Source organism: Tachypleus tridentatus, chromosome 5 (genome assembly GCF_004210375.1).
Source record: "Tachypleus tridentatus isolate NWPU-2018 chromosome 5, ASM421037v1, whole genome shotgun sequence".
Lineage (NCBI taxonomy): Eukaryota > Metazoa > Arthropoda > Merostomata > Xiphosura > Limulidae > Tachypleus > Tachypleus tridentatus.
In genome coordinates, this window is record NC_134829.1 from 11,422,479 (window position 1) to 11,435,202 (window position 12,724).

Here is a 12,724-nt window from a genome sequence, read left to right on the forward strand (position 1 = left end):
ATTCATTCATTTGTTGTTGTTCTTATTCATATTACTTTTGTTTCACAAGCCTACAGAAAAAAAAATAGTTATGAATATTCCATTGAAACCTGGACAAATCTACCTAAAACACTGCTGTGCAGGTAATAGAACTATTTTTATGTTGATTCTTGAAAAAGAAGGAGAGATTTTATCAGTTTTTCATCACTACTGACCAAGTTTCTCTTCAAAGCCATTCAAGCATCAAAGCCTACAGCAAAACAGCTAGTAATACCATGCCAAAGTCTATGCACAGCTAAAAACAAACTCATGCAAAAGGCTGCTTTTAAGTTGATTGCTGCAAGATGAGAATTGCTATAAGTTCTTCTTGCTACTAACATGAGCTCTATAAAGCCATTCAAGCACAGTTATTCTTGTACAAACACAACACGACTCTTACCAAATTTCATAACAAAACTTGTATTAATTATCATCTTTAAAATAATTGATTTTGTCTTTGTTATGAAAAACACTAAACAATCATGAAATATTACTCACAAAATGATAATGCATATCCTAAACAGTCTTGTATGCCCAACAATAAGTTCCTCTTTAAGAAAAATATTTACAATTTTTTCCCACATACAAAAACTGTTCTTACTTCATATACTAAGTCTACTGATATAGTCTACACCAACTTCTGCAGTTCCTCTGTCAGTCTCTTTTAACATAGGGCATCCAGTAGGTCTTCTTTGTGACTGGATCCCTTGTCTTTATCTTGATAATTTGTTATCCAAGGTCTGTACTTTCTAATCTATCTATATACTGACACAGTAGATTTTGTTCCTCTTTCTCTCAGGCACTGTTATGGAGTTCCTGAAGATGAAACATCTTTCTTCTGCACTTTCTTCAGCTCCTGTGGACCTACATTTGGAATATCACTTCTCAAAACTTTAAGAGGCTTGATATTCTTCCTGTACTTTTTTCCCGTGAGCTCTCCTGATGATTGGAATTCCTTCAGTAGTCTTCTTTTAGTCTAGTCCTTCCAAATCATTATTACCTGATGTTTAAAACCACCAATTCATATAATGGTGCTCCATACATATGATCTCAAGGTTTCCTGCATAGTATGGAGTATCTGCCTTTATTTTTGATATGGGAAACTTTCTCACTGTCCCATCAATTAGCACACTCATGCATACCTTACCTGTCATCTGGTTATCAGATAATAAACTGATTCTTACTATACTGTATTACTGCATCCAATGTCTTGTAGGACCTTCACTTTCTTGTTGCCACAATAGCCTTTACATTGACATGATATACGATTTGTTAGCACCTCTTGGTACTTGTAATATGTTTGGATCATTACTGGCACTGTTAATCCATTTTCTAATTTGGACAGACCATTAATTGCACACTGATCAATCACGTAACTGGCATTTCATTCTTGTGGTGAATCTGACAAATTGTAAAAGTTGTTGATACAGTAGTATTAAGTGAAGCTGCACACAATATGAAAAAAGGAGAGGATATTAAGCATGACTGCATACTGAAATGCCAAATCAAGAAACAATAACAGTACCCTTCAGCACAGAGGACATCAGCTGCACTGGGAGGTTGTCACACTCCTATTAGTGGAAGGTTGTCACATTTTCATTTGCATGTTAAAGTGCAGATGTACCATATAAATTCACATGAAAACAGGTGGAGTACCAAAACTAGTGGCAAACAGAAACTGTGCAAATAGCAGGCAGCATAAGTTGTGAAAAGTTATGACAGAAGATATCATATAGGAATTTGGGAAACAGACTGGACACAAATATACAAAAAAACAATGAAAAGATGTTTATTCAAACACACACATATATATAAACACAATCAAAATAATAAGATGAAGAAGATAGCCTTTATTACATAATTCTCTCTCTACACTTACTTAAGAATTAAAATATGTATTTAAAATCAGTTAATGTTACAAGTTAAGCTTTAGGAGAGTAATGATACTTTCAAAGAACTTCATCTTCACTTATTTAACTGAAGACTCGAGGATGAGAAAAATAATGAACAGATCATGGTATTTTATACCAAATTCTATAATACTGTATTCTCAGAATACACGCACCAATTGTTCAATCTCACTGAAACATGAATGTCATAATTTGAGATATCACCTGATCTACCACTGGAAAGCACTGATGACTACTACATTCTTGCACAACTAATATAACAGGTCTTGGGCATAAGAGGTGTTATCTCCAAAGGATGACAAAAAAAATGCAAATAAAATGAAGTTTAACAACTTTCCTGAACAATGCACATATACATAATTGATACTTTTGAAATAATAATAACTTAAAGAGGGTAATAATTCACAATATGTTTATTTACTATAATGATACCTCATATGTGATGGTAATCTGCTGTAAGCTATAAGTGAGCCTAATTTTATTGGTATAGTGATTTTCTTTCAATGTTATATTCTTCAATGTTTGTCATTGTGCTTTTTCAACTTAGTTTTTCAGGGATCTCCAACCTTTCAGCTAAAAACATTCAAGATTTTCCACATATTTTTAGAATAAGGTTTATTTAACATTTTTTTTACACAATTCCCTCCATCAGTTATACAAATTGCAAATCAGTATAAAGTTAAAAATACATCTTGTTTCAAAATATTTAAAATAGGTTTAGAACAATTTGATCTATAAAAACATTTCAACTAATGATATTTTTAACACCTTGTTTTCCAATGACAAGGTTCTAACAGGTATCATTAGGCAATGTTTTTAGTACATCTTGACAGACATTAACCTCAGGAATGGAGAAAAACATGCACATAACATCTTCAAAATATCAGATGGTAAAGTTGTCTTATATTTGCCAATTTTCATTTAAAGGCTTTTACTTGTACTTTTTTACAGTATAAATATATACTGTGTTGTTGCTACTAGATGTAGGATTCTTCTGCAGTGGGTGTCTGTGATTTGTTGGCATTATGTTCAACCATAAATGAATAGCACTATCCAACTGTTTACAATATATACAAGTTACATGTATAACAAATTCTTTACACTATAGAGATCATAGAAAAATCATAAACACTATATGGTTCTCTGCTTTTTGTCAAATGTTCACTTAGCCTTATTCATTTACTCTTGAATTTCAATTGACAAGATGAACTACTTTTCCCTATTCCTGCCACACTAGCATTTTGTGTAAAACTCACTGATAATTGGAATGTGAGTTACAACATTCATTTACTGCTCTTCCAGTAAGCATTCAGTTCTCCTCCTTCAAAATATCCTTTGTTTGTTCTGTCAATGTGCACTCATGCTGGTTCAGTTACTTTAGAACCATGCTCTCACAAAATAAACTATCCTTCTTTTTTCTCCTTTTCAACTCTTAGTTTCACTCTAACATATTAAACACATTAATCATTAGGTTGATCACTTTTACAGCAGCTAACTAAATGCCAAACTTTTCCTTGGCTGTGATTTTACTCTCTTCTGCTATTGTCTTTAACTGTATATGCCCTAACACATTATACTGTCAGACTAGTTTGGAGATTTACTACAAAACATTTTTGTAAAATCAACAGACCTCCGGTCTTAGTGGAATATCACTAACATTTTCATACATTTACCAACACTCCATTATGGCATATTCTCAATTGTTTGGGATTTTCAATTATGTCAAGGTAAACACAGATTGATGATGTTATGTCATCAATCTGACAACAGACACAATATTATAACTTAAGTTAACAATGCCTAGGTGACCAAAGAGTAGACAAAATGAGCTTAATAAGTGGAGATTTTGTACAATAGACTGCACTATTACAGTACAATTACAAAAGTCACACTATAATATTTAAGGCAACACCCAAAGTTAATATATTCTATACTAACAGTAAGGAAAAAAAAACACCTTAATGATACAGAAGTTATAATTTTATTATACTGAAAAATGTATTTATGATGAGTACTTCCCTCCACTCACAAGATTAACTATTCTTGTTCATTGCTCCCCCTATATGCAAACCTTTTATTTATGCATACCTCAAGCCTTCTGCTTCATCCTATTGGAATCAAGTTATTCCACTATGTTTTTCACATAAATCATCAGGCACCACATCTCCATCAAAAGGAGTATAGTACACTCACATGGCTTTCTGTATGCACCTATCAGAAATACGTTTTCAGTAGAAAAAATAACTTCTTGTATATGGTACTTCCTTCCATTAACAAGATTAGTCCCAATCCCAGATTGATCAAGAGGGGGAAAGAACAGATATACCCTCAAAAGCTTCCAAAGAATACCATAGATGAAAGAGTCAGATCTGAAGAGGGAAACTGTACCACTTCTGACCCAAGCATACTCTTCTCCAATGTGTGAAATGTGCAAGATAAGATGGCAGAAAATCAGAGTAGAACATCCAACTATAGAGGATGGGGTGGGAATATGATCCTAATCAGAGAAAGATATTGTAATTTAATTATGCAATGAGAAAAAAGGGTAAACAAGGATGAACCCCTGGATGTAGCGTGGCTAGAGTACAGTGTACTGTACTCAGTAAGTCAATTACATTCAAAATCTCCTCACGGGCTATGCACATCCACACAATGGTAGGATGAGGATCATACCATCTTCACCTCAAACCCATGAACTGGGGAATGGGATCCACTCCAATTCCTGTGTATAACACAAGGATTAGCTCTGAACTTTGATATCTTGTATCGAAAGGATGTCTATCACATGCAACCATGAAACAGGTAAAAATCTGTATCTCAGAATGACTGGTATGGGTATCAACACTAATGCTAATGAAAGAACATTTTGAGCTTCCTAAATCATCTTCAGATTACGAAAGAGTGTTTGAAAGTGGCCAATGCCACACACAGCAATGGCCACTTTCAAACTCTCTTTTTTAACCTAAAGAGAACCTAAGAAGTTTAAAGAAGAAAGAGTAAGAAATAATCATGACCTTTTGATGTATACAGGCAGAATAGATAGAAGGAATTATACTCAAAGGGAAGGTAATACATGGAACATGAATCAAATGAAGGTAAATTGAGGGAATCAAAGATCACATAAGCATCTGAGGTTGGAATGATAGGCAGTAAGGAAGGACAATTAATCAGGAAGAAACATATAAACACAGTAAGGACAGGTTAGATAAAGGCTCTGTATATTTTGGGAAAAAAAAAGGTATGGGAGGAATTCTTCTAATAGTACAAGACTGTCCAATAACCCAAGATCTATAAGACCAAAGACTAGATCAAAAATCCATCTTAGATACAGTGGTTCAATACACAGGAAATCCCCTACACAGATTAAATGCAGAAAACTTTTCATTTATGCCAATAAATACCCACTGAAGAAGAGGAATGGCACAAACTAAAAGAAAGATACCTGCAAATATAAACTTTATCTTACCGTCAAGGACTGAATAAGAGCCAAGTAGAAGATGAAAGATGTGAATGTCTAGATCGAGTACTGGTGATCAAAGTGGACAAAAAGGGCAGAAGACAAAGAAAGAGGCATGAAGGTAAAAGTTGGAGTTGAAGAAGTCACAGAAACCACTGTTGATCTGGCCATTAAGGAGAAATCCAAAGGACCAGAAAAAAGGGCAGAAAATTTAAAAGCTCAGCTATCTCACTGTCTTCAACAATAACCTTTCTGTCAACACCCTTTAACACCTAATCCCTATTTTAACATTTCACTTATCCTTAATATACTTAAAAAGAATTTTTGCTTTCAGTTTTAACATTATTAGCTACTTGTATTTACCAAATTTTATTTTAACCAAATTCCTAGTTCTCTAATGGTTAAGATTTGCAATCAGTTAATTTAAATCTTACACTTATTCCAATAATCTACCAAAAATTTCCTCTAACTTAAATGTTTGTTAAAGGCTCAAAACAATCAACTATTATAAACTTATATTCAGTTACTTGTTAGTGGTTACTTTTTAACTAGTAAAAAATAAAAATAAACAACAACCAGTTTTCAGTTTCAAAACAAAGTTGAGATATGTAAAAGAGTCGTGATTGTGTCATAAGTAAAAAATTAAGAAATAAACACAATACGAGTAAGGCTGTAATATTTTAAAACAATATTATAACATGCTGAAGCTAACAATGGAATTAAAAAAAGAGCTTACAATAGATTCATTTCTTGCAAAAAGTTAGTAAGATTGTTAAAACTCAAAAACCGTAAAATTCAGTTATATAAAAATATATAATTTAATGGATATCATGCTGTTGTTTTTTTCAGTTAATTAGCTTACCCCATTCATACACCAAGAATCCAGCAATACCCGACATCAGTGAACCAAACGCTATGAATGTGTATTTCATGGCTCGTTTGGAAAAACCATCCGACTTTCGTTTATATTCCTTGTTTTTGGAATTGGATAATTGACTTTCCGAAGATAAAGACTTCTCTTCTTTGAATTTCTCTTTCATTATTTGGTCAGCCAAACCTACAGCAAGCCTTGGAGTCGGACTCGCGTTGCCGCTGTCGACAGTAGTAGTTGTATCGCTGCCAGATGGTTCAGGCTTATTATTAAGCTTATCTGATGAATATAACATATTACAAAATCGACCAATTTTTCTTTCAAATGCAACATGTGAATTAGAAATATTACTCAAAATCCAACTACACCTTAAATGACTCTTTAAACCTGAAGAAAAATGTCTCTGGACAATACATTTATTCAACGATATCAAAGTCCGACAAAAACACATGCCTATAGACACAGCCATCTTTCTTTTACAATTATACCCTGCCCTCTAGAACGTTGTGAAAAACTGTTTATAAATTTTATAATTAAGATTTAAATATTATACAAGAAATTAAAACAAAATATTTCAAATATTGAAGAACGTAAGTTGTGATACATTTTCGAGCATCCAGCTCTTATTCTGGCAACATATATCACCACCTAATTATAATATTTTATAGATAAATTTTGAACAGTCATATAATTGTTTTACGATATCATAGAAAATAGCATAAATGTTCTCATTAAAGGGTGTGTTTGTGTTTTCTTACAGCAAAACCGCAGCTATCTGCCGAACCCATGATTTTAACGTTGTAAACCCGTAGACTTACCGCTGTACCAGCAGAGGTCTCGCTAAAGGGAAATCTTACATTACTAAAGTATTTATATTTTTAAAGACAAGTTTCTAGTTATTTTTATGATGGAAAAGAGTGTGGATTAGGTTGTTGTGTTGTGTTTTCTTATAGCAAAGCAACATCGGGCTCTCTGCTGATCCCACCGAGGGGAATCCAACCCCTGATTTTGCATTGTAAATCCGAAGACATACCGCTGTACCAGCGGGGGGCAGGATTAAGTGTACACTCAAATTTGCAAAAGACTTTTGATAAGATGTCACACAAAAGAATTAATAACCAAATCAAATTAGCGTGGATTGGGGAAAACGATTATTGATGACGTTGTGAGGTTGTTAGTTGAAAAATATCAAAAAGTTATTATTAAAAATGTTCTGTTAAAATATACATTTGTTACCTGTAGTGTGGTTCAAAGGTCAATTACTGATCCTTTGCTTTTTATTACTTTCAATAATAATACTGACAAGAAATATAATTAGTAAATTAGAGAATTTTGTTGATAACCTTAGACTCTTAAGTGTTTCTATCAATGTTGAGAATACTGAAATATTAAGAAATGGTCTGTATAAATTAGATTGATAAGGTTGTCAAATAGTGTAGGATGGTATATTTAACTTCTTAAAATTTCTATTATTATGTTTATATTTTATGTTTCTTCTTTTTTGTCGTTTAGTGTGGATGTGTCTTAAACTTTTTTGTGGTTATATTTCTCAGGATCGCTGATTTCTCGTCGAGTAATTCGTTAGGAACTGTAGAATAACGGGATGCTCGCCTCAAAAAGTGCGTGTTTGGGTGTGTTTTTCTTATAGCAAAGTCACATGAGGCTATCTGCTTAGCCTACTGAGGGGAATCGAACCGCTGATTTTAGCGTTGTAAATCCGTAGACTTACCGCTGTAATAGCGGAAGGCTCCTGAAAAAGTACTATGAGTAGAAATCTGAATTATTCTAATTTTGACTTAGTTTGACGCGAAGAAAGAGACTGGTCACAAGTTAAACACAATGAAATAATCTTCATTATAAACATAAACATAATCAAAATAAACAAAATGTATAGTGTTGTGTAAGGCTCTTTAATATGTATTGTATAACAATATTTACAATGGCTATGCTTCTGCTTTAAAATGTTATTCCAGATTAAGAAAGTGAGTGTTATTTATAGCAAAAACAAATATGTCATTCATCTCAGAACTTTTGTGCTATTCACGGGACAGACGATCACTTATCACTGCAAAATAAGGTTATGTTGTATGTCTGAAAACCATTTAATTTGCCAGTGTAAAATATCACTGTCGATTTTAGTACTACAAGCTCAATATTATCTAAAATGTATATATAATATCTTAGATGGATTAACTGGTTTTTACGTAATTAAGAGAAAAGGAATTTGTGGCCTCTTGACCGAATTTCTTTAATAAGAACATATAGTCAATATATAAAAAAATTAATACATGTACGAATATATATATATATTAATCAATGAGCTAAAAAATATGTAGGTGTGGATAATACACAAATATTGCCTGAAAGCTCTCTATTAAAGATGCCACAAAATACATTCATTTTTGCCATTGATTGTTTTTGTTTGTTAAAAATAAAGATTGTTTTACTGTGTTTTATTTTATTTCCATTATTTTTCTCTCCTTTAAACTAATTTCAGACTAAGATAATTCTTATTCACTCCATAATAACTTTTCTGTCAAAACATCCTATTATTTATGGTCCCTGCCCAATTACTCTTAAAGGAAAATCATTTCACTTAAAAACACTACTGTGCAAATAGGAAAGAAAAATGTTATTGCCATGACCACAAAGTTTGCTTTGGTAGAATTGTTTGTTTTTCTTCTTATTACTGTATCTGCCTCATCTATTCAAAATTATTCAGTTGTTCAGTTAAAACTTGAAACTCGCTGAAATGTTATTTCTCAAGTGTTGAATGACTAACAACCAAGGTCCATGGAAAACAATTGGGCATCGAAGATTAATGTCTGTCAGAGAGAGTTGTTTGACTTATGAGATGCCTCTTCTGCATATTGAACTATTTGTGAACAGCAGAATTTAGAAATCAGTAGAATGGTCTGAATGGATTCCCAGGTTTTCACTAACAAAAGTATTTCAACAAGGCACTGGTTGATGCTTGCGGTGACAAACCAATATAGAGAAAAGATATATTGCTGATGAACATCCGAGTGTTGGAGTTATTTTTCTAGCAGGTGACACAGCAAGCATGAACTGGCAAAGGAGATAATATATGGGGAAGTGGTATATGGGAGGGGATATATGCCGCAAAGGTTACCTTTGGTCATGGTGTTGAGCAGAGACATTTGGTACATCTAATAACTTACCATTCTGCGACCCAAGGGCAGGAACCCAACACTCACCCATATTGCATGCAGTTCATTGCCTGGAATGAACAGATTGAAAGACAAGTAATTCAATGCCTAATACTGAAGCAAGTTATAACTTGAGAATATAGCCTATTAGGTTATTTTAGTAATGGCTCGTGAGCCAGTGGAAGTTTGTCTACAGCTACTAGGTGTATACACAGTGATGTGTAATGTTGCAATATTTATATATGGCAATATACATGGATAAATAAATATATTTGTGTAATTTAACAGACATATATGGACATTACTTAATGTCATTTATGAGTGTTTTATAACAAAAAATGAATGAATTACACTGATAACACAATTATCACGCAACATATGATTCAAAATTAAAATTTTATCTGAATGTTAAGACTTAAATATTTGAGATAACTGTAATGATTCACGTATAGAACGTTGTATGAAGATGCAGTGTATCTAATATTTTCGTTAATGCTGAAGAGAGAATGCTTCAATTTTGGCACTGAAATTATTTAGTACATAGTGGATTTTTATGGAAGAACTAAACATAATAGATAACCTCACGCTATGCTAGAAATGAAACACTGTTTGGTCTGTTTTTTCTCTAGCAGTAATGAATTTCCATGATTTTGAACTTAATTACCATCTGGTGAGACATATGATGTATTGATGTAATGTATACGTTTTGGAGAGTTTTAAGTGTAATGCCCTTTATACAACGTCTATGAAACAAATTGATTAGATAGAAATGTTAATGATATTTTGATTGGATCGAATTGAAATGTTTGTGAGTGGAAGAAATTACCTGTAGAAATAAACAGCAGGTGCTCACTGCTAGTACAGCGGTAAGTTTACGGATTGGTAACGCTAAAATCAGAGGTTCGATTCCCCTCAGCTTTGCTATAAGAAAACACACAAACACACATAAACAGCAGCTTCTATCATGCCAAATGCGAACTTGAAATTTCTCGTTTTATATTTAGCTATTATCATCAGGTTTTAGGTATGGGCTGGTTGTTTTACGATAGCTGTCTGCGACTTGTTGGCGATAAATTTCAACAATAAGCAAACAACACACAGTCAAGATGTTTTAAAATAATTTTTTAAAATAAGTCACATTCGTATCCAGAGCTTTTAGTAATTGTCTCCTTTCTGTCAAAGGCGCGGAGAGCTCAGTTGATAGAGCGTTAGGCTTTTAACCTAAGGGTCCAGCGTTCAAGTTTCTGTTTTTTGGCCCGGCATGGCCAGGTGGGTTAAGGCGTTTGATTCGTAATCTGAGGGTCGCGGGTTCGAATCCATGTCGCAACAAACATGCTCGTCCTTTCAGCCGTGGGGGCGTTATAATATGACAGTCAATCTCACTATTCGTGGGTAAAAGAGTAGCCCAAGAGCTGGCGGTGAGTGGTGATGACTAACTGCCTTCTCTCTAGTCTTCCACTGATAAATTAAGAACGGCTAGCGCAGATAGCCCTCGTGTAGCTTTGTGTGAAATTCAAATCCAGATCCTTTTTTGTCAAATTTCCACAAAAGTTGATTCAGTTACATTATATCACAATTTTACAAGATGAGATAATCTCACTGCTCTGTTATTACGATACAGTCTGTAATAATTTCTCTTTAAAACTGGCAAAAAGATACTTTTCTACAAATAAAATATATTGACAAACAAAAATATTGGATTTATCCCCTTTTCATAATTATAGGGAAGTCAAGATGTCACAAAAAACACAATTTTAGGGTTTTTACAATTGCTCTACTGTATTTTGGCCAAATTACATTGGATTTGATTCAAAAATAATGTTTTCTTAGAGTTTCAAACAGAGATGTAGACATATAATTCGTGATGATGAGAAACCTACTTGAAGTAAAAATGTATCTCAGAACGGCTGGTATGGGTATTAACACTTACTAATAATGCAAAGAACAACGTTTGGACCTTCTTAGGTTGTTCCCTGCTTTATAAGTGTTAATACCCATACCGACTGTCTACAGATATGTAGACAATTTTGTAATTTTTGTATTTTGCTCAATTCCTCATCATGGAAAGCAAAAATTGGGTTTTTCATGAACTATTCACGTGTATGTCAACCAATGTATATGGTAGTTTATATACAAAGATAGCTTCTCGCAGGTCTCAATAGTAATATTGACAGTTTTTTATTTTTATGTGTTTAACACGATATTTTTATGTCAAAATTGGCTATATTGGGGTTGCATGGCAGATACATCTTGTATTCACGCACAGATGTTGGCCTCTTTACTTAGTTATCATCTTCTCAACATAAAACGAAGGTATACTTCAATAATTTTTGCATATTCTATGTAAAATTAAATTATAGTTGTGACTGCAATCGTGAGCATATTCATGATCTAAGGATGATTTTGCTCTGCATTGCTGTTGCAAATTGTATGTCAAGTACTGCAATTTGATTTAATTAAAAAGATTTATTTTTCTTTTGATTCCATGTCAAAAGGTGTGATTTACATATATATTGTTTTACAGATATTTATTTTAATTTGCATTCAGTGCCAAAATGCGTATTTTAGTATAATAATACTGGCCACTTTATTTAGTATTTGAAATGTTGTGTAAATAGTTATTTCACATTTAATGCGTCATTCTATTTCAGTTGAATGACAAAGGGTTTATTTTATTCCACATCCGTAACTTGATCTTAGATAGTGTTTAACTTTAAATTCACGTTAAAGGATCTCTTTCATTTTTATATTATGGTATATCAATATATCTCTTTTTCTGATGTGAAAGTTTTCAATGTTTGACGAATGGCATCTGCCCGAAATGCCACAAAAATAGAGGAGAAACATTTTCACATAGACTTGCCAAGTTATTAAGTGTTATATTTCATCCAAATTTTTCTTCACACGCCTTACGGAACAACACTCATTCAAGTATAACTGTTTCCAGTTAATTATGATCGTCAACGGCCTAACATAATGTCTTATGACAAGTGTAATTAATTATAATCATGCTTCTCTATCTTATAAAAGACGTTCACACCAATAACACTGGAGGGCCACTAGAATGGTAGATAGCTTTTGGATCAAATTGGTTAAACTTGATCATGTATGGGACTGGCATGGCCTGGTGGTTAAGGAACTCGACTTGTAATCTGAAGGTCGCGGGTTCGAATCCTCGTCACACCAAACATGCCGCCCTTTCAGCCGTGAGGGCGTTATAACTTTACGGTCAATCCCACTATTCATTGGTAAAAGAGTAGCCCAAGAGTTGGCGGTGGGTAGTGATGACTAGCTACCT

General features: G+C 33.3%; 1 protein-coding gene across 2 annotated transcripts in view; it reads right to left on the reverse strand.

Annotated features, from left to right (window-relative positions):
• The window catches only part of LOC143250513 (mitochondrial import inner membrane translocase subunit TIM50-like), a 42,193-nt gene extending 35,445 nt beyond the window's left edge, over positions 1-6,748 (reverse strand). Inside the window, exon 1 of one of the 2 annotated variants that reach the window (XM_076501162.1) lies at positions 6,248-6,748. In XM_076501162.1, the coding sequence (XP_076357277.1) occupies positions 6,248-6,725 (478 nt within the window). In that variant the 5' untranslated portion in view covers positions 6,726-6,748. The remainder of the gene's footprint in view (positions 1-6,247) is intronic. The other variant, XM_076501161.1, reaches the window with a different exon arrangement.
• Between the last annotated feature and the right edge of the window lie 5,976 nt (positions 6,749-12,724).